Source organism: Diachasmimorpha longicaudata, chromosome 20 (assembly GCF_034640455.1).
Source record: "Diachasmimorpha longicaudata isolate KC_UGA_2023 chromosome 20, iyDiaLong2, whole genome shotgun sequence".
NCBI lineage: Eukaryota > Metazoa > Arthropoda > Insecta > Hymenoptera > Braconidae > Diachasmimorpha > Diachasmimorpha longicaudata.
The window spans coordinates 1,548,941-1,571,449 of record NC_087244.1 but is presented as its reverse complement, the minus strand read 5'-3'; the positions used below and the strand labels follow the sequence as shown (position 1 = coordinate 1,571,449).

The window sequence follows — 22,509 nt, the reverse complement described above, 5'->3', positions numbered from 1 at the left end:
GCTTCTAAGATTTGTCAATTGGGTTAATAATCGAAGGATATGGAAATATTTCTGGCAGTGATTTACCGTTATCCTTCGACCCTAACCATCGACCAAAGTTTTGATTTTAACAATCGAATGGGAGTTCAATCGTTTTTATAAAGTGCTCAGAGGACAGATCTAACTATAGAATACGTTACGTGAAATTTTTCATTTTCAAAATGTCAAACGATGGAATTTTTTTTTTCTCTGTTGACAGGCGCCTCGTGACAAGTTATTTTCATCAAACTGACAGATGTCAACTGTCATTGCCAACAATGAGATGTCACGTGCCAATTGTCATTGTCAACCATGAGATGACAGCTGTCAAGTGTCATTGTCAATAATGGGATGACAGCTGTCAACTGTCATTGCCACAATGGGATGACAGATGACAACTATCATTACCAACAATGGGATGACAGGTGTCAATTGTCATTGTCAATAATGGAATGACAGCTGTCAACTGTCATTGCTAACGATGGGGTGACAGCTGTCAACTGTCATTGCTAACAATGGGGTGACAGCTGTCAACTGTCATTGTCAACAATGGGATGACAGCTGTCAACTGTCATTGCCAACAATTGGATGACAGTTGACAGAATTAATCTGTCTCATCACACCATCGTCCTCATTAAATTATCGAATTTCTCAAAATTCTTGTCATTCTTTCAATTCAAATCACATCAGAAAAAATTAACATACGATTGATGGAGCGGTTCTGGGATATTTCTCGTGACGTCTAAAGAGTTTTGAGTGGTTTTTTGAGTAAAAATTTTTTCGTACATTATGTGACACGGGAAATTCATTCAAAGATAACTTATCCTTGGCACGTAACTTTGGCATAATCAACGCTCATCCAGACGTCACGAGGCCAGAAGGTAAGTGACCTTCAATGGAATTCCTCAATTTTCCCTTTTCTCATCTTCCCCTACCACCAATTACCCCCCTCCCCCCCCCTCCCCTCCCTCAACGTCCCCCCTGGGCCTGGCGGGGCCCTATCCGATAATGGGAAGGGGCCTTGTCCGGTAATGGGAAGGGGAAGGGCCGCAAGAGGCCCCGAGCGGTAATGAAAATGGGCCTTACCATTTCCATTACCGACTCCCGGGGCCTTAAGGCCCCGAGTGGTGATGAAAATGGGCCTTATCCTTTCCGTTACCGACTCCCGGGGCCTTAAGGCCCCGAGTGGTGATGAAAATGGGCCTTATCCTTTCCGTTACCGACTCCCGGGGCCTTGAGGCCCCGAGCGGTGATGAAAATGGGCCTTACCCTTTCCATTACCGACTCCCGGGGCCTTAAGGCCCCGAGCGGGGCCTCCTGGGGCCCATCCCCTCTCCCTGACCGCCTCCCGGGGCCGCAAGGCCCTGAGTGGTAATGGAAATGGGCCTTTCCTTCTCCATTACCGGCTCCCGGGGCCTTAAGGCCCCGAGCGGGGCCTCCTGGGGCCCTTTCCCTCCTCATATCCGCCTCCCGGGGCCTCTTGGGACCCTTCCCCTTCCCCTTACCGCCTCCCCGGGGCCTCCTGAGGCCCTTTTCGGTAATGGAAAGGGCCCTACCCCCGGGCCCGGGCCCCTTCCCGACGATGGGAAGGGGTAGGTCCCATTCCATTACCGCCCAACAATTTTTCCATCACAAATAACGAGCACGAGAATTTCATTCTTCTGATATAATGACCAGAATGTGATGGGCGAGTGGCGATGAAAATTTTATAAAAATTTACGGTGACGCATATCGATGGCCAGTTAAATACGTAAATTTTTATCGCAGGTTGAAATAATAATAAATGAAATATTTTATGACGTTTTTTTTCGTTACGACATGCTGATGCTGATGGCTCACTTCACGAGTACATTGTGATAACTTCGCGACCGCATCCATGCACCATGAGAACTTTTTCTAATCCCTCGGTGAGTACTTCCAAGAATTCCATATCTGAAAGTGGAAATAATTTTTTTTAGAAGGCGACATATTTGTCGTTGACTGATAGAAAGAGTAAGGAAATGAGATTGAGAAGTCAGATGGAGGTGAGAGTGATTTGTAAAACAGTTTTGGGCAGTGAGGCCCAATAGGCGGCCCTCAGGTAAGGCCCAATAGGTGGCCCTTGAGTGAGGCCCAATAAGGGGCCCTCGAGTAAGGCCCAATAGGTGGTGCTCTGGGGCCTCAAGTGAGGCCCAATAGGTGGTGCTCTGGGGCCTCAAGTGAGGCCCAATAGGCGGCGCTTATTGGGCCTTAAGTGAGGTGAGTATTTTATCATCAAGACGGGAAGTTTATATAGTGTTCCACATTTCTTGTGACGTCAAAGGAAATCCTTGGATAGGATTTTGGATGAGGTAGGAAGGGGAACAGGATAATTCTCCATATGATTTTTGCAAGAAAAATTACTGAAAAAATGGATCGTCCAGATCGGGGTTTGAACCCGGGACCTTCCGATTATCCATCGGGTGCTCTTCCAACTGAGCTATCCGGCTCCTACCCATTTCTTCCATTCACTTTTTCTTGCTTATATGGAGCACCGACGTCCTTCATACGGCAAACATTTTTATCATCAAGACGGGAAGTTTATATAGCGTTTCACATTTCTTGTGACGTCAAAGGAAATCTTTGGATAGGATTTTGGATGTGGTAGGAAGGGGAACAGGATAATTCTCCATATGATTTTTGCAAGAAAAATTACTGAAAAAATGGGGATTGGGCCCCACTCGAGGGCCCAATAGGCGGTCCTCAAGTGAGGCCCAATAGGCGTTGATCTGGGGCCTCAAGTAAGGCCCAATAGGCGGTGCTTTGGGGCCTCAAGTGAGACCCAATAGGCGGTGTTATGGGGCGTCAAGTGAGGGCTGCGTATTGGGCCTCACTTGAGGGCCGTCTATTGGGCCCCACTCGAGGGCCACCTATTGGGCCTCACTTGAGGGCCCAATAAGCGCCGCCTATTGCGCTTATTGGGCCGCCTATTTCCTTTATTGGGCCTCAAGCAAGGCCCAATAGGCGGAACTGATTGGGCCTCAAGTGAGGCTTGTCTATTGGGCCCCAAATTGATTGAAAATCTCTAAATACTTACAACTGGATTCACGCTCCATTTTCGTTTCTTTCGGTGGTCCTGGAAGATTGATAATCACCAGCTGAGCGTCATGGCTTTTGTTAACAATGACCTCATTCAGTTTGACCGCAGTGTGCATGCGCCGTACGTCATCCTCATCCCTGTAAGACCCAAAATATTACTGAGGGATCGTGACGTACCCCTTACGAATTTATTCAAATAATAAGACGGACAGTCGGCCGACTGTCGGCCAGCATTGGCCAAATGTCGGCCCACTGTCGGCCATCCCTGATCTTCTGTCAGGGGAGGGGTGTAAGATATTGAAGAAATGCTAGCCGACTGTCGACCGACATTGGCCAAATGTCGGCCCACTGTCGGTCATTCCTCATCTCCTGCCAGGGGAGGGGTGTAAGATATTGAGGGAATGCTGGCCGACAGTTGGCCGACTGTCGGCCAGCATTGGTCAAATGTTGGCCCACTGTCGGTCATCCCTGATCTCCTGCCAGGGGAGGGGTGTAAGATATTGAAGGAATGCTGGCCGACAGTCGGCCGACTGTTGGCCAAATGTCGGCCATTCCTCATCTCCTGCCAGGGGAGGGGTGTAAGATATTGAAGGAATGCTGGCCGACAGTCGGCCGACTGTTGGCCAAATGTCGGCCCAATGTCGGCCATTCCACAAAAATACAATAAAATTTTTAAAAAAATTACGGTTTGATCTGCTGCTGTGGAGTAGAGCTGTTCTCACTTTCATTCTTATCATTAGCGCTCTCCTTCGCCTCTTTGGTCTTCTCACTCATCTCCTTATTTTCCGCTCTCGGTGAACCCGACAACAAATGCTTCTCCTCCTCACATTTCACCACGACATTTCCCTTTTCGTTGTTATCATTATTATCACCACATTTAGGCTCCTTTCCAATGGCCGTTTCCTGCACGAGTTTCTCCTGCGCCTCTTCACCACCATTCGCCTGATACCCGGGCTCCTGGAACCTCACCTTCGTCGCCGTCTTCACATCGACATTGTGATGATGATCGACAACAGCTTGAACCTGATGATAAATTTTTCCATGAGTTTTTTCCTGTCCTAAACCTGACCCTCGTGACTTATTCAGAGACATCTTCCTGCGCTAGACTAAAGCTCGTGATGTGCGGAATATGATAATATTAAAGCTGGCAAGAGTGAAGGTGCCTGACAAGCTATTGACATTCGTTAATGTGATGTCAGGGGTTAAAAATGGCGGATGTCAATGCGGTCATCGTAATCACGTGATCGTTTACCTCGTGAATTTTGTGATGAGAATTTGAGATTTGGAAGTGGTTCGGCGGTTCGTGTGAGGAATCGATACGAAGAAGGAATTTCTGAGGGATTTGGGCGGTTGGGTGAATAGTAGTCGATGTTAGTTCGATTAATCGATTGAGGATCGAGTGATGATCGAAATGGGATCGACTATCGATTGATCGTGAGGTGGGTGTCGATTAACGAGGGGTTGACGAGTGGTCGATTTGATGGGATATCGATTGATCGAGGGAGAATCGATTTGGGATCGATTATCGATTAATCGATTATTAGATAGTTATCGATTATCGATTAACGAGGGGTTGACGAGTGCTCAAATCGATCCCAAATTAATTGATCGAGTGAGAATCGACGAGAAATCGAATATCGATTAATCGATTATCAACTGGTTATCGACTATCGATTAATCGATTATCAACTGGTTATCGATTATCGATTAACGAGTCGTTGACAAGTGTTGAATTCGATTTCAAATCAATTGATAGACGGAGAATCGACTAGAAATCGACTATCGATTAATCGATCATCACCTACTTATCGATTATCGATCAACAAACCGTCAATCAACTCCTCAACTCGATTCCACATCAATTAATCGACTGAGAATCGACTAGCGATCTCATATCAATCGATAATCGATTAATCGATCATCACCAACTTATCGATTATCGATCAACAAACCGTCAATCAACTCCCCAACTCGATTCCATATCAATTAATCGACTGAGAATCGACTACCAATCGATAATCGATTAATCGATCGTCCCCTAGAAATCGATAATCGATTGATCGATCATCACCAACGTATCGATTATCGATCAACAAACCGTCACTCAACTCCTCAACACAATTCCACATCAATTAATCAACTGAAAATCGACTAGCAATCGATAATCGATTAATCGATCATCACCAACTTATCGATTATCGATCAACAAACCGTCAATCAACTCCTCAACTCGATTCCATATCCATTAATCGACTGAGAATCGACTACCAATCGATAATCGATTAATCGATCGTCCCCTAGAAATCGATAATCGATTGATCGATCATCACCAACGTATCGATTATCGATCAACAAACCGTCACTCAACTCCTCAACACAATTCCACATCAATTAATCAACTGAAAATCGACTAGCAATCGATAATCGATTAATCGATCATCATCAACTTATCGATTATCGATCAACAAACAGTCAATCAACTCCTCAACTCGATTCGATATCCATTAATCGACTGAGAATCGACTAGCAATCGATAATCGATTAATCGATCGTCCCCAACTTATCGATTATCGATCAACAAACCATCGATCCACCGACTCGATTATCAATCGATCCCCCACGATCGATAATGCCGCGCACGATCGTCAATGAAATAAAATTAATAAAATGACAACAGGCGGGTGGACGATAGTTTTTTTAAAAAAATGTAATGAACCAGAAAATTGTGCCTCAAATTCTATCCGACAAACCACGATTAACATTTCCTCGGTGAGTACCTTGTCGAAGTCCAATGTCTGCACCTTATCCGTGACGAGCACGCAACAAACAGACACATTTACCATCAGTATCAATGTTGCATCATTAACATTCACGTCTATCATTAATGATTCCATTGATTAATTTGATATAACGAATTAATTTTAATCATTTTTAATTATTATTAATGTACTGCAGCATTCAATCATCGATAACCAATATCGTGAACGATAAAACAATTGTCATTCACTCGGACAATATTTTCGGAGTGTCAATGGTATCAAATTTGTCAATTGATAATTAGGAAATCGATTAATTATGAAATTATGGTCTCACCAGTCCGAGCGATTGCTGGGGATTCAGACGCAATTCACGGAGCATCTGATTCCTCTGCTCCATTACCAAAGTGCGCTCGTATGTGTACGCGGATATATCGGAGTTCATCTGTAATTATGAAGAGGTAAAACATCATTATGAGGTCATTAACGCATTTTAATTTTCACTGGGAGATGTTTATCTTAATCAATACGAGTGCTGCCAGATCGGGAGAAACTCCCGCGCGTTGAAGTTCGTGCGCATCTTTCTTGCGCAAGGGGATATGGGGGGGTTTCATTGGTGACCCTGTCCCAAATGACCCACTATTGACCCTCATGACGTTTGACCCTGTCCCAAATGACCCACTATTGACCCTCATGACGTTTGACCCTGTCCTAAATGACCCTCATGACATTTGATCTTGTCCTAAAGGACCCTCACGACGTTTGACCCTGTCCCAAATGACCCTCACGACGTTAGACCCTGTCCGGAAGGATCTTCCTGACGTTTGACCCTGTCCCAAATGACCCTCGTGACCTTGATCCTGTCCCAAATGACCCTCACGACGTTTGACCCTGTCCCAAAGGACCCTCACGACGTTAGACCCTGTCCGGAAGGATCTTCCTGACGTTTGACCCTGTCCCAAATGACCCTCATGACGTTTGCCCTGTCCCAAATGACCCATTAGTGACCCTCATCACGTTTGATCCTGTCCCAAATGACCCTCGTAACTTTGATCCTGTCCCTAATGACCCTGTCATAAATGACCCTCATGAGGTTCGCCCCTGTCCCAAATGCCCTTCATAACATTTAACCCTCACCCACCTCACTCTCTCTCCTCCTTTCCCTCCCCAACCCACTCTCATCCCCATCAACCCTCATCACACTTCACCCTCCCTTACCCCACCCTTCCACCCTCGATCCACCCCAAAACCACCCTCGCACCCTCCAACCCCCACGTCCCTCACAAAACTCCTGAAAACACCCCACCTATCAACTCCCTCCCCTCCTCAACCCCATTACCATGACCCAAACTCCGTCTTTCACCCCCTTCCCACCCACCCCTTCACCCTCATACTCCCCTCAGACATGGGGGAGGGGTGTTCCACCCCCTTCCCACCCCACACTCCCCTCGGACATGTGGGAAGGGGTGTTCCACCCCCTGCCACCCCACCCCTTCCCCCCCATACTCCACCCGGACATGGGGGAGGGGTGTTCCACCCCATCTCACCCCACCCCACCCCATCTGGCAGCACTCATCAAGACATCTGGTTTCACGTCTAAATATCCAGTCGAAAATACCCAAACAAAAATCTCCAATGAAAAATGTCCAAAACAATAATATCCAAAACACAAATATCCAATGAAAAACATCCAAAACAATAATATCCAAAACACAAACATCCAACTGCTATCAAATCCAATACAAAAATTAGACAAATTTATTTTAAACTCCAATCCACCTTCTTGCATCTACAAACAGATCCAATGTTCACGGATATATTAGCTATTGGGTTTTTTTACAATCGGATATTTACGAATTGGATATTTTTAACTGGATATTTACACCTCCTCCCCCACCAACTCATTACCATTTCCACGATTTCAATCTCCCCCTCGATCCTCAAGTTGTAAAGCAACTTCTTCAGGTCCTTCTTCATCTGTATCGAGTTATCCTCCATCTGCGCAACCGTGAAGATCCTCATCTTGCACTTGCTCCACGTCCTGTGCTGTCGGAGAAGGAACGGCAGGAGCATGAGAAGTCCACCATCATGAACAATCCACCAGACGTCGATGAACCCGACGACCTTCTCCGTAGAATCCGGAAAGAAGTTGATGCCCTTCGGCACCAGCACCGCCATTCTCGACGTCGTGACGTTCCTCACCGTCTGCAGGAACGTCCGCCAGTTGTCGTCCTCCGACTGACGCCAGCCGTAGGGCCACCCCAGGATGACAGTATTCGGCTTCATCCCCCCGAGGCCAGTCGTCTGGATCAGGGAACTGAGTCCGTCGACGACGTCACGCACCACCAGGACATCAACGAATCCCTTCACCTTCTCCTCGTCCGCGATCTTCCGGAGGCTTTGCTTCGCAGCGAAGGCTTCCCCGGAGTTCCTGGTGAAGTCACCCCTGATGCAGCTGACGCAGACGGTGAGTCCTCGTCCTGCTTTCAGCTGACTGGCAAACGCGAACATCTTCCTGTACTTGGGAACGAGATCGTCGGTGAGTTTGACGAGCATCAGGATCTGGGGTCGCCAGTTCTTCGTGTGGGGTGGGCCCTCTTCAAGTTTAAGGAGGGAGTACCTCGCGGCGGACAGGGCCAACCCTCTGATACCATCCCCCCATTCCTTCTCAGCCCCGCGGTACTCGATGTACTTGTAGATGACACCCGCCATCATCATCGCGAGGAGGGCGTAGTACCAGCTGGTCATGAACATGATGGCGACACACAGGGAGAGCCCGATGAAGGACAGGCTCCAGTGGTAGTACTTGAACCTCGGGCGCCAGTTGGGGGTCTTCAACAGGGTCTGAAGGGCGCAGGCGAGGTTGACGAAGCCATAACACATGAGGAAGAACATGGAGAGCAGTGGCGCGAGGTAATCGACGTTCCCCAGAAGGATTCCGCACTGGCAGATGAAGACGGTGAGGATGAGGGCGCGTGTCGGCTCGCCGCGACTCGATGATTTGGCGAAGGGCGAGAGGAATGGAATGATGCCGTCCTTGGCGATGGCCTGGAGGAGACGTGGAGCGCCCGTCAGTGATTGTAATCCAGCCCCGAGGGTTGACAGGAACGAACCGATGAGGATGACCCATTGATTGGGCCAGGCGATGTTCGCTACGACCAGCTTTCCGCCGATACTCTGGCCGAACTTATCCCGGAGGAGGAGATTGTCAACGGTTCCAGCGAATAGTAATACTGAGGAGAGGTAAACGGTTGATGTCGTCAGGATTGCGCAGATGGTGCCGATGGGAATGGACTTCTGAGCGTCGGCAAGATCTCCGGAGCGATTGGAGCCCGCCATGATACCTGGGGATGGAAGATGTTGGGGTTAGGATCGAGTGGAGGATTCCTTGACGTCGGGGTAATGTCGGCGGAATGTCGGGGAACGTCGGCGGTACGTTGGGGGAATGTCGGGAACGTCAGGGAATGTCCGAGGGAACGTCGGAAGAATGTCGGGGGAAGGTCGGCGGAATGTCGGGAACGTCGGCGGAATGTCCGGGGAATGTCGGTAACGTCAGGGGAATGCCGGGGGGGACGTCGGAAGAATGTCGGGGAAACGTCGGCGGAATGTCGGGAACGTCGGCGAAACGTCGGGTGAATGTCGGGAACGTCAGGGAATGTCCGGGAGAACGTCGGAAGAGCGTAGGCGGAATGTCGGTGGAATGTCGGGGGAACGTTGGCGATTATACGAACCAGTGACCGACGGGAAGAATATTCCTATCAAGATCGTGAAGGCAGTCGTCAGGTCGTTGGTAATGTACGGAGTTATGGGTTTCGTTATCTTGTCGACGTCAACTGGATCTTCACCGTAGGCGATGTATTGGCCGAGTGTCTGGAATCTTCCAGCGAGATTTTCTGAAAAATTTCAACGACCTGGTCAGACTATCGATTAGTCAACGGCGAATCGAAAGTCGATATCGATTTTACCCATGAAAACACCGCTCGCCAGTCCCTTGATTCCCTTCACAATTTCGAAGTCGTGAGTTCTGTAATATTCATCGCACCGTTCAGAGGTGCTATTACAGAACATATCGTGTGTTCGGCTGTAGTTCTTACCGCACTCGGCGACGGAGACGTTCCTCAGAAGACGTTTACCGAGTACACACATTCTGTCGGACGATTAATCGATCGATTAGAAATTATCGTGGGATAAAAAACGTGTCGAGACTGGAGAAAATCGAAGATTTACGTCGAGATATTTTTCACGTGTCGGCTGAAATGTCGGCTACATTCAAATGAACCGACATCCGCCTGCAAAAGTCATGATCTGATCGCAGATTTTGAGATCATCGACAATCGGCGATCACCAAAAATCGAGGAATTCGACCAGATCTTCAGTGAAATCGATCACGTGACTGTGAATCAGCCGTCGAATGGACGATTTCAAGACGAAGAACGACCTTGAACCGACGTTTCCCCAGTCCCGACACTCCCCAGACGTGCGTTCAAGACAAAAAAAACCTCTGACTTCCTGGACCATAATATCCACTAACCCCTGACTGTCCCATAATCATCTGACTTACTTAAGTGCGTCATTTCCATTGATATTCGTGAACAGTCCAACGTAAACCGAAATAATCGAGAATATGACGCAGGCGAGGGCGACACCAGCGAATTTGTTGACGAATTTAACTCCGATGAAGACGACACCCCCCATCACCATCAGCAGTGCTGTACCATAAGCTCGAAAGTTATTCTCCATAACCGTTGGATCCGAGCTTGGATCACCGAATATACTGAGATCTGGTGCCATGTACGTCTTTCAAAATTTCGAAACTTCCTAAGTTATGACGAATATGCGATTGTCAGTATTTGATATGAGGGAACTTACCAAAACGATTTCGACAGCGCCGATGATGTACATGGCAGCTGCCAGGGTTGTGCCGGTGTAGAATAGCATTCCGACTGCGCCACCAAATTCAGGGCCGAGACTTCTGGATATCATGAAGTAGGAGCCACCAGCAGGTACGACTCCATTGGTGGCGATGGCGCTCATGCTGATGGCGGTTAGCATCGTCTGGGAGAGAATATCGTACGTGATTTTGGGGAGGGTAAGTAGGGATGTCGGGAGAGCTGATGGAGGGTGGGTTGGGTGACGACGTCGTGGACCCCGGGTCGAACCGGGTACGTCCTGACACGCTCGAAAGCATTTGAAATACGATTGCACTTCGTGTGCGCCTCATTGAGGATCAAAACCTCGAGGTGGTTCAATCTCTACTAGCCGGACCTCAGTTGAGGTACAGGGGTACTTGAAGTAAGGATAATGGCAAGTGGGCGGTGTGTGTTGCTGGTAGCGCATGCTGGCCAAACCATTAAAAATGTCACACTTCCCAAAAGCTCAAACTCCGCAAATATCATTTGGGTGTGGATCATTATATGGAGCATTGGGACTCGATAATATGACCAAAAATAAATATGGAAACTAAACCATGGTAATGGGTACCTCGCTGAGTTCTAAATTCCATCAGATGTTCTTTTGATTGTAACGGCATCATTTGTGAATTTTTATGATGTACCATTGAGGGACAGTAATGCTTGAGGTTCTACATATCTGGGCATATGCCAGGGACTACCTCAACGAGGTATCCCGTGGGTGTAATGTCGGTACTTTGCAACGTGTGGTGGTATTGGGTTCCATTCGAAATAATTCGATTCTCATGAATTATCAACCCTACGATATCATCTGGGAGTCGTACGGGACATGGTAATAAACGTGAAATATGAACTTACGACACAACAGCAACATAAGACGATGAGAAATCCCTGAATGGCGCCGGCAGTTCCCACGACCCACGTCAGACGGATGAAGAGGATGACACCGAAGATGTTTTGAATGCATGGTAAGAAGACACCAACCAACGTGCCCATGCGAGCACCTCCAGGTGCTGGTGGTGCTGTTTTGCTGTCGGGATCCGTCGGCGGTGGAATCGTATTACTGTAGTCTGCTAAGTTGGAGAGGATTGTGGCCACACTAGGCCGATCATCCAGTTCATCCTGAAAAAGGATTGACCGGGATCAATTATCATTCTCATCATTTGGGGATGGGGATGGGGTGGCAGAGACCCTACCCCATCTACTAAGACTCAATGCGGTATTATGAAAACAATCTTGCCAGGTTATGGTTTTCGGAAACTTCGCACGGCCTATTAATCTCCTCTACACACATGATATCAAACACTTAGGCCATTACCCACTGCCATGAGGGGATTGGTAAAAATCCAAACTGTCGGCTAGTTCAGATCGCCGAAGGACACTTAGCAACCATGACGTCGTCGAGCCACAAGTGGCTGACACAGGCATTACTCCCGCGGGGAACCTCGGGCCGGTGGTACCTGGTGTCAGCCTGACACCCAGCATGTGAAAGGTGGATAAGGGTATTTGGGATTAAAAGAAATAGATGAGAAGGAGAAGAAGAAAAGAGAAGAGGTGACACTAATTCTCATTCATATCTCCAACCGGGACAGGGTTACCCGGAGTAGATTACCGGGTACCTGCACCAAGACTCTCGTCTACGACAACCAGAACTGGTTGGTCTCATTCATTCATTCACTCATCGCCGTCGTCGTTTCTGATTTTCCCTCATCTACTAAAACTGGAATTCACTTCACTTGACATTTCACTTACGCTATAGAGGTATAGGTTCGTTTCGTATCCAGATTTTTTATCTGAATTCCCACCGACCATCGGATTGCCATCATCACCTGCACCACTGATTCCTGAAAAGAAAATTCAGATGTTAATTACGATCATAAAAAATCTTTGTTGTCTGAAAATTGTCGCGCCCAGCGGACATATCACGTTTATTTCTATCGTATAATAGAGTTGTCGACTCCAAAAGGCCAGGGCGGGGGGTATATTATCCTTTTGTAAAAAGGACATACACCTCAAATCTCGAATCGAATCGAACATATCGAAATTCCGTAACACTTATTCGTGATTGGTAGATACATTCACAGCGGCAAAATTTGAATTTCACAAGTACACAAGTATCAAGTAAATCAAGTCAAAGGATGAGTTAATTAGTAGAAAATAAAAACTTGGTTAGAAAATGGAAATGAAACAAGTTACTCATCAAATGTAAATATCTATATCTTATCGAAACTCCTGTATTTTCCAAGTCGTCTTACAGCTTCAAGACATTTAAAATTTAGCATGTTGCCTACAAGTGGGAAATAGATCAGCTGTGAATATATCAGCAATTTTTAAAGATCCATGTTTACGAAATGATGACGTGTTCAACGTCATACGCGATTACTTCAGGATCATTTTGGTATAATTATTTTGAATTTAAATATTACATTGACTTTTTATATCCATATAATTCAACTGCTCTACTCATACAGTAGTTAAAATAACGTGCGCTCACCGCAAATGTGACTTAAATAAAAAATATCACAACAATTAAGATTAACCAAATCGCGCGCGGTGGCGCGCGGCTATGTCTCGTATTATATAAATTATATACACATTTGGAAGCTTCAGGCGATCCCTCTCGGGATGTCTAAGAACCCTCTCGGCCATTTTGCACGCCGCCCTAGGAGGCGGTCTAGCCGATAGGTGTCAGTATCTGTGCCCTACGCGCAAATTCGTAGAGCTCATCGATTCCATCCCTATCATCGTAGATTTCCCTGACGCATGTGAGTCTGAAGACGTTCCAACCAATGTCCTCCAGGTCATCGCATGTTGTCGTTTGGGGGCGGGGTCAGTTCACATTTATATGTGAAGATATAATATAATATAATATTACATAATATATAATATAATATTATATAATATTATATGACTTTTATTGCCGTTAGACGGTCCTCATTAGTCCAGAAGTGTAATCAGCCTTTCGGTCATTTTTCACCATCACATAATATAACATACCTTCAGAGAAACTGAAACAGTTCAAGTGGTACCTTCACCGAGTCCTGAATCTCAAAATATTTTTTATAATAATAAAAAATTTAAAAAAATTTTATTATTATAAAAAATATTTTGTGACTTTTGGAAGATGGACCACTGACCCGGACATTTACCCTACCTCACGACCTCAGGAATATCACCCTAGCAGTCCTACCTACCCAACGTGACTTTCAATTAATTAATTAATAACCAATAAATTCATCCACAAAATATTATTTAATTTATTTAAATAATAACCAATGAATAATTCTCGTCATCAATTAACATATCTAGTCAGTCGATAACTCCATTGTTGTGCATTGGAATGTCGTTTTGTAGAACGTGTCGAGGGATACTTATTTTTTAGTGAATCGTCGTACGGCACCTCGAGCCCAGTCGCCGCAGCACCTGACCACAATTCCGATAAAAAAAAAGTGAAAAAAAAAAAGGAAAAAATTCGAAGAAAATTAGAATTAGACAGAAAAGAATGTCTTCATCCACCAGAACAACCCCACACCACCCTCCGATAATTATCAACAAATTGATTTTTCGGAAAATTCCAAAATTTTTATCTAATAATAAACAACAGTGCGTGCTAGTGAGTCCTTGCACAGCACTCAATGACATGAGACATTTCAATTACCTCGGCCCTGAAACTAGCACGCTCGGATTCACCTCCATTTTACACCCCTATCCCCCCCCCCACCACCCCAACCACCCCCTCGGCGAACACATCGCGTCGATACATGAGAATGTGGTGGGGTGGATCGATTGGTTCGATCAGCTCGGCTTTGAATTCCTCACCCCCTCGCGCTACTCATTCCATCCGCACCTGAACGAATTGGAGCACGAACGGGTCTTTCGTGGATGTGCGATACAGAAGGGCTTCAAAATTATCCGTCAGCACGTGGCGAGTGGCGACCTGGTGTGATAATTTCAGATGTCGTTTGCATATCAATGAAGGGACGTGAATTTTTAGAATTTCGGAGAATCAATTTTTTTTCGTCAAAACTGAACCCTTTAAAGGGATTAATCGTTGAAATAATGAAATTATGGGGAGCACGTCTAAATATCCAGTCCAAAATATCCAGTTAAAAATATCCAATTCGAAAATATCCGATTGTAAAAAACCCAATAGCAAATATATCCGCGAACATTGGATGTGTTTGTAGATCCCAGAAGGTGGATTGGAGTTCAAAATAAATTTGTCTAACTTTTGTATTGGATTTGATAGCATTTGGATATTTGTGTTGTGGATATTATTGTTTTGGACATTTTTCATTGGAGATTTTTGTTTGGGTATTTTCGACTGGATATTTAGACGTGGAACCTGATGTCAGATGAAGGCGACGTGAATTAGAAATCAGGTACGTCAGGCTCGGGGAGACCTGATCAGGTGCGGGTTGAGGTGGGATGAAACCCGCTGGTGAGGTCATACGGTATGATTTGCATGTCAGGTTGAAATATGATATATTGTGGTAAGGAATTGTCGGTCGTACCTGATCAGGTCGGAGCATGGGTGATGGTATGACGTGCCTGAGTGGGGCCAACGATAGGTACCTGATGAGGTTGAAGAAAGGCTGAAGGATGACGTATCGTATAGGAAGTTGGTAGTCAGGTTGGATCAGGTCGTGGTATGAAATGATGGAGTACGGTAAACCTGAAGGGTACCTGATTCGGGTCAGATTGGGTTGAAATATGACATGCCGGGTGTCAGGGTAGAATGATAATGATGATATCATTTATATTTTCCGGAGTGGGATGTTGTACTGGTGCCTGATCAGGTCCAGAGAGAATGAACCTGATCAGGTCCGGGGTCTGATGGTGTATTAAACTTGAGATAATATCCTGATGTGGTTGAGTGTGAGGTAGGCGGACGAGGACCTGATTTTTTTGGAAATCAGGTACCCTAATCTGGACCTGATCAGGTCACGTATGTATTTTTCTAGTCAGAATCGACCTGATGAGGCTCGAGGTTTGACATTGTGTTACAGGTCCTGGGATTTCAGGTCATAAATAACCGGGCGAGGACCTGATCTTTTAAAAAAATCAGGCACCCTCATATGGACCTGATCAGGTCACGTATTTATTTTTCTAGTCGGTACGAACCTGATCAGGCTCGGGGGCTTGATATTGTGTTACACGTCCGGGGGTTTAAGGTCATAAGTAACTGGAGGAGGACCTGATTTTGAAAATCAGGCACCATTATATGGACCTGATCAGGTCACATATTTATTTTTTTACTCATGATCAACCGGATGACTCCCGGATTCACCGTACGGTACAGGTCCTGATGTCCCACGTCCTAAATAACCACACGATGACCTGACTTTTGAAATCAGGCACCCCTATCTCGACCTGATCTGACACACTCATCATTCACACCAGAAAAATCATATTAATCATCTGAATTTCATTGCGGTATACCATCAATCTCGTACCTTATCACCACAATACCGTGAATGGGCCTAGTCTAGAATGGCTTTATCCCTTTTCATAATAAGGCCCAATTTCACCCCTCCACCGAAGCATTTTTTTATCGACCGGGCTAGTGTGTGCTTTTAAATTCAAATCGTAACCCATTTCTACCTCGAGATATCTGATATGTTCACCCGGGAAAATGGAGTAGCCTGAGGGTAAACTCGGTGGGTGAGGGTGGGTGGCGGGGGGGGGAGGGATGGGAGGGGTGGGTTTTGCTGAGCTTTTAAAAGAATCAACTCTCCACCGCCGCCATTTTTGGGGTTTTAAATCGCAAGTGACGTTGAAGTACTCCATAAAATTTGAAAAAAAATTTTGAAAATTGAAATTGAAAAACAAAAAAAAAAATTGGAGAATGAAAATAAATCGTACGATAGACTGAGAGAATAAGGGATGATGTGAATAAATCATGTGGATTTGCCGACTGAATGAATGGAAAAAAAAAAAAAGCTCGCAAGCACGAAGCCCCAATAGAGCGGTTTCTGTTGTATGGCTGCCCCCAACGAATTTTTCACTGTTGGTCTCACTTCCACCCTTATCTCACCCCCTTTTTTTGTCACCCCTCATGAACTTCTCGACAGGTTACGTTTAACGTAACGACAGTTGACCCCGCAATTAAGGTGAAGTTTCTTGACTAACTCAAGAGTTGTGGGGATTACATCAGATTCTCAAGTATTTTTTTTTTCTAGTTTCAATGTTTTTGGATTTTTCGTTTCCAAAAATGAGAATCAAAAATAAAAATTAGTTGATTACGAGAAAATTAGGGATGAATTGAAAGGTGATGATGCATTTTGTACTGGGGTGGCATGTGGTACATGTATTCTGGTGAAAAATGCATCAGGTCCGGGTGCGGGTGCCTGATTTTGAAAAAAAAAATCAGGTCTTCGTCCGGTTATTTAGGGCCACATGAGGACTTTATCCGGAGTGTAAAGCACTGTTAAGGATAGATAAATAAATAGGTGACCTGATCAGGTACAGATTAAGGTACCTGATTTTAAAAAAATCAGGTCCTCGTTCGGTTATTTAGGACCACATCAGGACCTTATCAGGAATGTAAAGCAATGTTAAGGCTAGAAAAAAGCCGTGACCTGATCAGGTCCAGATGAGGGTGCCTGATTTTTTTAAAAGATCAGGTCCTCGTTCGGTTATTTAGGGCCATATCAAGACTTTATCTGGCGTGTAAAGCACTGTCAAGACTAGAAAAATAAATACGTGACCTGATCAGGTCCAACTGAGCGTGCCTGATTTGAAAAGTCAGGTCCTCATCCGGTCACTTATGACCTGAAACATCAGGACCTTATCTGGAGTGAAGCGTACTATCAAATTCGAGCTTAATCAGGTTCATTGGATCTGTACCTGATCAGGCATCGTCGGACATTTTCAGGTCCGACTCCGGCAAATATGAATAATATTATTATTATTTAAAACCAGTAGTTAATCGTCGTAGCCCGTTACCCCGACCTGATTTTTAATGACGACCTGATTTTTAATTACGACCTGATTTTTCATTCCGACCTGATTTAGGGGGTGGGGGTTTGTAAGAAGGACTGTTTCATTTTTATCGTCATATAAGACATTATTCATCACCTGATTTTTCGTTACGACCTGATTTTGGGAGGGGCATCGCCCCCATCCCCCTCCCCCCATCACAATTAAATAAAACTCAAATAAATTAAAAATTATTAATTTATATTTTTAAAAAAATGTGAATGTGATGAATAATTTGATAAAAATAAATCCTTTGTCTTCGGAAATTTTCATTCGACATCAAAATATGTCTGAGATAAATTAAAAAATGGAAAATTAAAATTTATCTGGGGGATGTTTTCACCCCCAATATTTTCTCCTCGTCTTTACTCGACTATTTTTTCCGTTTTTTTTTTTCCTGGGGATATTTTCCCCGAGATTCATCACAATACGAAAGACTCGAAACTCTTTCTCATCCACTTTTCCACCCCATCCCCCTTGACAATTTTCCAAGTCGTCTTCAAAATTATACCCACCCCTCGCTATCGATCTCACCGCGTAACAGAAATCCCTCGCCGTAGGTCCCCAGCATTCTTCCTCCCGTACCCTAAATACCCAATTCACCTGAAATCACCGAGTGATTATTCCACCCCTCACCCCCACCCCCACCCCTACACAAAAGTATCATTTCGACCTGTACCATAAATTATAAATACAGTTCGTTATGGGTCGGACCTTTGGACCTTACGAAACATGAAAATTAATCGCACTATCGACGAAATTCTCACCCCAAAATTTCCAGAAAACCACCCCCAACCCCCAAAAAATTCTGGCCCTTACGAAACATTAAAATCTATCGCAGAATTGACACAATTCTCACCCCCAAAATTCACAAAAAAAAAAACTACCTTCAACCCGTAAAAAAACTACCTCCAACCCTTAAAAAACCACCCCCAACCCTTAAAAACCGTCTGGAGATTACGAAACATCAAAATCAATCGCACCATCGACACAATTCTCACCCCAAAATTCACAAAAAAAAAACTACCTCCAACCCGTAAAAAAACTACCCCCACCCCCTAAAAAACCACCCCCAACCCCCAAAAACCTTTTGGAGATTACGAAACATCAAAATCAATCGCACTATCGACACAATTCTCACTCCCAAAATTCCCAAAAAAAAACCTACCCCCAACCCTTAAAAAACCACCCCCAACCCCCAAAAAATTCTGGCCCTTACGAAACATTAAAATCAATCGCACCCTCGACACAATTCTCACCCCAAAATTCCCAAAAAAAACTACCCCCAACCCCTAAAAAAACTACCCCTAAAAAACCACCCCCAACCCTCAAAAACCTTCTGAACCTTACGAAACATCAAAATCAATCGCACCATCGACACAATTCTCACCCCCAAAATTCCCCAAAAAACTACCCCCAACCCCTAAAAAAACTACCCCCCAAAAACCACCCCCAACCCCTAAAAACCCCTTAAAACCCCCATCCAACTATCAACGAGTGTGACCCAGTGACACAACCCCCTCCTCCACCCCACACCCCCTTCACAGACGGCGCCACCCTTAACATGCGATAAGGGGTGTAGACTCCAACATGGGAGGGTCAGTATTTCCACCCCTCGACCCCCAAAAAAAAAAAACTATTAACATCTACATAATCTCTGCAATTAACATACCGGCCTCAAGTTGGCCCACCCCTGGGCCCTCCTTCACCGATTGTACATCCGTCATGACAGCAGTTTCCACCCCCCGAGTCTTCCCCAAAAAATCACACCCACCGAGAACCTTTTTCACCCCCTGAGAGTCCGATAAATTCCACGAAACTTCGATTCACTTCAGAAATCGATTAGAATTTATTTCGAGGGGTGGGGACACCTCCCGACGTTTTCAACCCTTAAACCTGATTTTTTGGATCACTGGATTCACCATATTGTTCACTGGGGGTCACTCAAGGGTGCAATAGACACCGGGGGTTGATAAACACCGGAATAACTGGGGTCAGGGCGACTCGATAACTCGAAAAAACCAGTTAAACGCGTTTGAATTTCCCGCCATAGGGTGCAACAATGGGGGACCTTAATTTCTCCTTTTTCGGGGTTAATTGCACGTTAATTAACGTCCACCGTTGAATCTCCGAATTATCGAATCATTAATTATGGAGTCGTGTGTCTTCCGACGTGAGACCTCGACGCAGCTTCCATCGGTTCTGCCGAACGTGGTCGATAACTCGAAACAACCTGGCGGTCCAGGCGTGTCACCGTCGCAGCAGCTCCTCCCGTCTCCGTTGACGGGACCACCACGTCACAACCCCCCCCCCCCCAAAAAAAAATTCCACCACAAAATTAATCCCTCCCCAATCAAAAAATCGAATCCCCCAAAAAAATTCGATTTATCGTTTTTAATAAATCGTACGTCAATCTCCGTCGTCAGTATCACAACTCCCAGACTCCGACGGCACTCGCGTCCTGTTGTCGTCCCGGGCGTAGTGAGCTATCCACCCGCTTTTCCACCCCTTATCCCGCGCCTGCGCCCATTTTTTTTTTTTCAGGGACAATAGAGGATGGGGGTTGGGAGTGAGAGACTGGGATGCGCAGATATCGTATTTTCGAGGGGATGAAAATGATGTGGAAATTTTTTCCCCCTCTCCACCCACCCCCTACACCCTGCCGACTTATCGCCGATGTTGTGCCGTCACTCGATTTTTCTTTCATCGGAATGAAAGTCTCGGGTGTGACCCACTTTCGATTGTAAAGTTGTTGAAATATTTAAAAAAAACTCGAAAAACTTATGAACAAATTTAATTTTTATGTTATTTTTGTGATCGTGTTGTTGAAAGGTTCGTAATGTTGGAGATGATGTCCCTGAAGTTGGGGAGAAATCCGGGAAAATGGCGACGTACCTGAATTTTTAAGTTTTAATGGATACGGTAAATATTTATTTGAGCGAAAGACATGAAAAAAGGGGTCGATTACGTTGGATTAGACTATAAACAACGATCTGACCTGAAATTTGAGGAATCTAATGTAATGTTGGATCAGGTACAGGTTAATCGGTAATCAGGTACACATGTGGTGCCTGATCAGGTTCTGCATATCACATATGATATTCAGGTCTTGATGGGGGTTGAATACGGTATATTGTGTCGGGTAATTGTCAGTCGTACCTGATCAGGTCGTGTCATGGTTGAACTGGGGCATGAAAGAGTACGAAAAACGATAAATATACCTGATCAGGTTCGATAAATGGTGAAGTGTGACATGTCGCATGAGATATCGACAGTTACGCGTGATCAGGTTGTGTTCAGGTCGAGGATGTACCTGATTGGGTTTAGGTTGGGGTTGACATGTGGTATGAAGAATGTCAGGGTAGAATAATAATAATAATAATATCATTTATGTTTGTGATAATGGGATCTCAGAAGATGACCTGATCAGGTCCAGAACCAATGAATCTGATCAGATTCGGTGCCAGTGAACCTGATCAGGTCCAGGGTCAATGAATCTGCCCAGGTCCAGATCAAATGAACCTGATCAGGTCCAGAATCGATGAACCTGATCAGGTCCAGTGCCAATGAGATTGCCTAGACCGAGAGCCAATGGACCTGATCAGGTCCAGGATCAATGAACACAACCAGGTCCAGATCTAATGGACCTTATCGGGTCCAAAACCGATGGACCTGATCAGGTCCAGTGCCAAAGAGATTGCCTAGACCCAGAGCCAATGCACCTGATCAGATCCAGGAAAAATGTACCTGATCATCTCTGGATTCAATGAACCCGACCAGGTCCAGATCCAGTGATCCTGATCAGGTCCAATGCCGGTGAAAATGTTTGCCGTATGAAGGACGGCGGTGCTCCATATAGGCAAGAAAAGTGAATGGAAGAAATGGGTAGGAGCCGGATAGCTCAGTTGGAAGAGCACCCGATGGATAATCGGAAGGTCCCGGGTTCAAATCCCGGTCTGGACGATCCATTTTTTCAGTAATTTTTCTTGCAAAAATCATATGGAGAATTATCCTGTTCTCCTTCCTACCTCATCCAAAATCCAATTCAACGATCACAAGAAATGTGGAACGCTATATAAACTTCCCGTCTTGATGATAAACAGTGGTCCTGATCAGGATCACTGGACCAGGTTCACTGGCATTGGACCTGATCAGGATCACTGGACCAGGTTCACTGGCATTGGACCTGATCAGGATCACTGGACCAGGTTCACTGGCAATTACCTGATCAGGTCCAGAATCGATGTACCTGATCAGGTCCAGATCAATGAACCTGATCAGGTTCGGGTATGAGAATACGTGCCCCTTCAGACAAGGCCCTGATCGTGGCAAGTTCTCACTAACTAAATGGGTACCTGATTTTTCTTTAAAAATCAGGTACAAAAAATCAGGTACCCTCATATGTACCTGATTCGACACGTATTTACGTTCCATCGAAATAGTAATTTACGTATACAAAATCGCCATTTACGACTTGAAATGTTTTTTTCCATCTTTCGTATTTCAGTTTTAGTTAGTTTTTTTTTTCTGCGTCTGAAATAAAAATTATTCCATTTGATCTAAAATTCTATATCTCAAAAATAAAAGGAAACAAATGGATTTTGTTTAATGCCATCCTCCCATCGTCAATTGCAAGCTATCATAGAATCTTTCTACTTCACCCCTTTTTTCATTTTTATCAATCACTTTCATCAAAACATTATTATTTTATCAGAGGGAGTCACGGATACCATTTATATTTATTTTTATTTTTGTTTATCACATCCCATCGTGGACAGTAGCATTTT

The 22,509-nt window shown here is 45.1% G+C and overlaps 1 protein-coding gene and 1 non-coding gene across 7 annotated transcripts in view; one reads left to right on the top strand and one right to left on the bottom strand.

Moving 5' to 3' along the window:
* Window positions 1-981: 981 nt before the first annotated feature.
* Kcc (kazachoc) overlaps window positions 982-22,509 on the bottom strand; it is a 35,641-nt gene continuing 14,113 nt past the window's right edge. For 4 of the 6 annotated variants that reach the window (XM_064137996.1, XM_064137999.1, XM_064137998.1 and 1 more), the window contains 12 exons: window positions 12,494-12,585; window positions 11,600-11,863; window positions 10,701-10,886; window positions 10,393-10,628; window positions 9,797-9,978; window positions 9,563-9,724; window positions 7,740-9,175; window positions 6,169-6,276; window positions 5,853-5,876; window positions 3,761-4,098; window positions 3,074-3,213; window positions 983-1,950 (listed from right to left, as the gene is read on the bottom strand). In XM_064137996.1, the coding sequence (XP_063994066.1) occupies window positions 1,859-1,950; window positions 3,074-3,213; window positions 3,761-4,098; window positions 5,853-5,876; window positions 6,169-6,276; window positions 7,740-9,175; window positions 9,563-9,724; window positions 9,797-9,978; window positions 10,393-10,628; window positions 10,701-10,886; window positions 11,600-11,863; window positions 12,494-12,585 (3,260 nt within the window). In that variant the 3' untranslated portion in view covers window positions 983-1,858. Of the gene's footprint in view, window positions 1,951-3,073; window positions 3,214-3,760; window positions 4,099-5,852; window positions 5,877-6,168; window positions 6,277-7,739; window positions 9,176-9,562; window positions 9,725-9,796; window positions 9,979-10,392; window positions 10,629-10,700; window positions 10,887-11,599; window positions 11,864-12,493; window positions 12,586-19,394; window positions 20,006-22,509 lie in introns of those variants that run through there. The other 2 variants (XM_064138001.1, XM_064137997.1) reach the window with 2 other exon arrangements.
* Trnai-gau (transfer RNA isoleucine (anticodon GAU)) lies at window positions 21,613-21,685 on the top strand. Its single transcript has one exon. It is a non-coding gene; the product is annotated as a tRNA-Ile (tRNA).